We start from the raw sequence: 5,238 nt of genomic DNA, 5'->3' as shown, positions 1-5,238 counted from the left end.
CCTCTTGATCTGATGTGGCTTCTTATCACAGAATGACGCAGAAATAAATTCTACACTGGAATAACGGCTAAATCGATTAGCAGTGGATTATAAATATAACGTTACTTAATTATTAAAATACTCGAGGTGGTTTTAAGAACACAGAAAAACATCGTCACAGTACAGTGTTTATTATCTTAATGTTCTTTTTGAATGTCATCATTCAAAGCGTTTCTGTCTTCTTTCATTCAGTTACAGCGATAGCTGGCTGTTTTTGTCCATATTAGGGATTTCCTGGAGCGTCCTGAGTTCTATTTCTTCTATAGTGTATATGTGGATTTTCTGTGCGAGGGCGCCCTCAGGCGTCCAGTGTGAATGAAACACACATTACATGTGTTCATAGCACTAAATAATGGCCAAAACATAAAAATAATACTTATTTTTTAAAATAGCATTTAAAAATAGCAAAAAATAACTAAACCAAAGACGGAGGTATTTATTGAACCGTGGGCTTAACTGTATTGTTTGCATCCCTACTTTTTACTCTAAAATACTGTATAACAGGAATATCACAAACTGAGTGCAGACCCTGATTATTAACCTATAAAAAATATTTAACATTAAATCTTGCAAACCCCCCGAGGTTGGCAGGTCTGTATAATGTAATATACATAGAATGTACATGTGGAACAGGACTATAAAATAGAATGCTACCAAGATTAATGAATACTGTAACAAATTGTTCCTTGTTAGCTAATGTTAACTAACATTAATATGATTATGATATGATTTTTCTGAGAGATTCATGATAAAACAATTCATACTGAGATTATGTTTTACAAATATGATTGTCATTTAAGTTGTGCTATGATAAACATTTAACAGCTCATATTGCTGTTGATTGGACATCAATGCTGAAAGAACGAAGGCATAAAATCACACGACTCTCATGTTAAACAGGGAAAATATTGTAATGAAATAATTGCAGTTTGATTCATTATGTAGCTTTTTTTTTCTGGGCATTGAGAATACCATAGATATATTATGTGAAAATGCCACTCATTTCTAAAAAAAAAAATTATGTTTTAATCTCTGCCCAGGTTCTTCTGATATTATGTGTGACCTGCTCGGAGCAAAAGGGAAGGATATTTTGTACATTGGAGATCATATTTTTGGAGATATTCTTAAGTCCAAGAAGCGACAGGGTTGGCGGACGTTCCTGGTGATTCCTGAATTGGCTCAGGAGCTGCATGTGTGGACAGACAAAAGCTGTGAGTGTCGCCATATATCAGTAAAATAAGCCGTTGGCCTGTTTGACACTGCACATAAGCAGCACACATTTATTTTGGGTGCCCATAATAACAGGTTACAGCATTGTTGCTGTAAGCACACTGGTGATGCATAACTGCAAGTAAAGTGGGTGCTGAACCCTGCAGAAAATAGAGTGAATATCCTATGTAAACCTGTTCATCTATGCAGTCTTTTGTAGCAGTTTATAGTGGTTTATAGCAGTTTAAAGCATTCCATGTAGATTTATTACCATTTGGATGTAAATGTAATCCCTTTTCGCATATTAATTATATTTGATCAGTTTTGTAATAATTATCAATGGCCTATATCTGATAACCATTTTATAAAGTATGGCCATTACTACAAGAAATACTTAAACTGTCGTAACCTATAACTTACTTAATATTCTGGATAGAGCTGCAGTTCTGTCACTGTGAAAGCACAATATGAGTCTGCTGTCACAGTTACGCTTATGTGTGTAGTGTGAAACAGGCCTTCTTGGGAGAATCTCAGTAAAGGAAAGCTCACACAGAGAAAGAGTGACATGAGATGTTCACACTTGAAAGGCTAAGGAAAAGAGATGTGAAACCCAATCATGACAGGGTTCTGCCCTCTCATTCACAGCTCTGTTCGAGGAACTGCAGGGCTTGGACATTTTCTTGGCAGAACTATACAAGTGAGTAAAGCTGCCTCTATTCCTTCCTCAGCACCAGCAGCAGCAATGAGAGGCCAGATATCAGTGCCATCCAGAGAAGAATGAAGGTACATAGACTAAATCACACACTCACACAAGTATCAATAACTTTTAAAGAGTTTAAAGTTAAGAAATATTCTGGGTTATTTTGTTTTTATAAACAGCATCTGTGACGTGCTCTCAAGAAATATGTTTACAGTAAATAAGCTTGTAATGGTAGCTTATATGTCTTGTAAGTTTAATTCCATGGTAATCAACAGCCTACCACATATGTTGTTCATAGACAGCATTAATAAGCTACAAGAGTGATGTTATATATTCAATGTTATAGGGTTATTATTGTCAACTAAAAACAAAACTAGCACCTTAAAAAAAAATAATAATTTGAAATAAAATAGACATTAACTTAATAACTTATTTTATTTCAGCTAGTTGTCAAGGCAACATTTCTCATTTTCATTTAGTTTAAGTTGATGTACTAAAATAACTAAAACTAGGACTTAATATAAAACTTTGTATACTATATATGATACTAAAATAACACTGACATGCTGATTTAGTGATTTTCTCTGCGTCATCAGAAAGTGACTCATGACATGGAATATACGGTCTGTACAGTATAAAAACCATTACGCCTATGGAGAGTCCCCATAAAACATAAAAACAAACCTGTGTGTGTGTGTGTGTGTGTGTACATTCAGAATTTAGAAATGGACTCCCTTTTATTTCATTGGCCATGCCCTGCTAGTTTTTGACAGGAAGTGGACTTGACTGAATTGCAATTCTAATAAAATCAAGTAACATTAGCCCAACACAAGATCAGCTATACAGCCATCAACACTGATTTTTATTTTACCATTCACAAAATGTCCATCATGTTGTTTTTAGATGACGTTATAAAAATAAATGTTGACTTTAGAGTTTGAATAAAAATAGACATTAACTTAATAACTTATTTTATTTCAGCTAGTTGTCAAGGCAACATTTCTCATTTTCATTTAGTTTAAGTTGATGTACTAAAATAACTAAAACTAGGACTTAATATAAAACTTTGTATACTATATATGATACTAAAATAACACTGACATGCTCATTTAGTGATTTTCTCTGCGTCATCAGAAAGTGACTCATGACATGGACATGTGCTATGGGATGATGGGAAGTCTGTTCCGCAGTGGCTCTCGGCAGACTCTGTTTGCGTCTCAGGTGATGCGTTATGCTGACCTGTATGCTGCCTCGTTCATCAACCTGCTGTACTACCCCTTCAGCTACCTGTTCAGAGCCGCTCACGTGCTGGTGAGGACACACACCCATAAACATAGGGCTGGATTATTGATACAAAAACCAGTGGACGTTCACAATAGCTGATACCAATTTCAATACCCCAGACAAAAATATTATAGAAACAATTAATTTATTTAAAAAGTAAAAAATAATTGGGGGGAAGAAAATGTATGTAGCCTAAATGTTATATTTCTCAATTAATTAAACATGGCTAGATATTTTGATATTTTTAATACAATGAATTAATAAAAAAAACATGGCCAGATATTTTGTTTTTTTTTTATTACAGTTATTTTTATTACAGAGTTTTATTTTGTTTTTATTCCTGTTTACATTCACCAGACCAACTGTGTTTTCGTTAATGTCTTTTGCCATTTTGACCATGAAAAGTGCATTTGAGGATTTGTTTTTGGAAAGAAATTAATTCCTTTATTCAGCAAGGATGCATCAAACAGACTTTTACAGTACAAAGACTTTTACATTGTTACAATCATTTTCTGTTCTTTTGAACATTGTTAATAAAAAAAAAATACAGTATACAGTTTCCACAAATAAATGAAGCACCACAACTGTTTTCAACATTGATAGTAATAAGAAATGTTTCTTGAACAGCAAATCAGCATATTAGACTGATTTACGTTATAAAAATAAATGTTGACTTTAGAGTTTGAATAAATTGACTATAATAAAGGTACAGCAGTAAAAGCTGGTTAAGTAGTTATCTCATAATATTTCAGTTTAACAATTCCTATAATTGTCTGACTGTATAATTGTCATTTCTGATGCTTTAATAATGCAAGATTAAAATGAAAATAAAACGCATACCATACAGTTTATATTAGCTAGCACAGAGTTGGATAAATGCATAATATCCTGCTAAAAAAACTAATAAAACTAAATAAAAATGTACTAACAAGGTGTTTCCATATTGACTGTTACTTGATGTATTGTGGTTTTGTCTGTTGATTATTCAAATTACACCGATTCATGTTGGTATTAATAGTGTTGACATAGAAATGCATAATTCTGAGTCAGATAAATGAAGCACCACAACTGTTTTCAACATTGATAGTAATAAGAAATGTTTCTTGAACAGCAAATCAGCATATTAGACTGATTTCTGAAGGATCGTGTGACACCGAAGACTGGAGCAATGATGCTGAAAATTAGACTTTGCATCACAGGAATAATTAATTTTTTTTTTAATATATATTCACATAGAAAACAGTTATTTAAAATTGTTATAATATTCCACAATATTACTGATTTTACTGCATTTTGATCACATAGATGCAGTCCTGGTGAGCATAAGAGACTTCTTTTAAAAACAAAAACAAATTAATCTTACCGAACCCAATCACTAGGCATAATTGCAAGTGCCAAATCAAGTACTGGGTACTAACAATAGAAAAGCCTGAAATGGAAAGACTAGTATTGTTACATTTTTCTAAGTTGAGTCCCAAAATACTGCCTACAGAACACACACCCACACTACTCCTGTTCACTTGGTTCTCTCTTCTTTGCCCAGTGCCCTATTTAAAGGGGTCATATGATGCAATTTCAAGATTTCCTTTCTCTTTGGAGTGTTACAAGCTGTTCGTGAATAGATAAGATCCCTAAAGTTGCAAAGACTAAAGTCTCAAACCCAAAGAGATAATCTTTATAAAAGTTAAGACTCGTCCACGCCCTCCTAAAACGCCTCGTTTAAACACACCCCCACGTCTACGTCACGATGTGGGAAGATTTGCATAACACACCCAAATGTTCACGCAAAGAAAGAAGGCGTAACTTTATTGTTGCTGCCGCCATGTTGTGAAGACACTGTGTGTTCCGTTGCGAAAGCGAACCTACGTGAAAAGCTCTGAGTAGAACTTTGGAGTCATCCATAACGCACCATAATAGTATTCAGTAAATTAGAGGATTCTGGGAAATGAAGTGTCCTTCTGTCATATTGAACAACAAACGTTTTTAATTAAAAATAAGTAAAAGCT

At 33.8% G+C, this 5,238-nt stretch overlaps 1 protein-coding gene across 1 annotated transcript in view; it reads left to right on the top strand.

The window, feature by feature from the left end:
* Positions 1-5,238, top strand: part of LOC107699105 (cytosolic purine 5'-nucleotidase-like) — a 38,771-nt gene that overhangs the window by 26,550 nt on the left and 6,983 nt on the right. The window contains exons 14-17 of the mRNA XM_016500280.1: positions 1,080-1,250; positions 1,894-1,945; positions 1,977-2,031; positions 3,083-3,259. Of these exons, the coding sequence (XP_016355766.1) occupies positions 1,080-1,250; positions 1,894-1,945; positions 1,977-2,031; positions 3,083-3,259 (455 nt within the window). The remainder of the gene's footprint in view (positions 1-1,079; positions 1,251-1,893; positions 1,946-1,976; positions 2,032-3,082; positions 3,260-5,238) is intronic.

This window comes from Sinocyclocheilus anshuiensis, unplaced genomic scaffold, assembly GCF_001515605.1.
Source record: "Sinocyclocheilus anshuiensis isolate Anshui unplaced genomic scaffold, SAMN03320099.WGS_v1.1 scaffold94, whole genome shotgun sequence".
NCBI lineage: Eukaryota > Metazoa > Chordata > Actinopteri > Cypriniformes > Cyprinidae > Sinocyclocheilus > Sinocyclocheilus anshuiensis.
The sequence above is the reverse complement of the archived record's forward strand: the minus strand, read 5'-3'. Positions and strand labels throughout refer to the sequence as shown.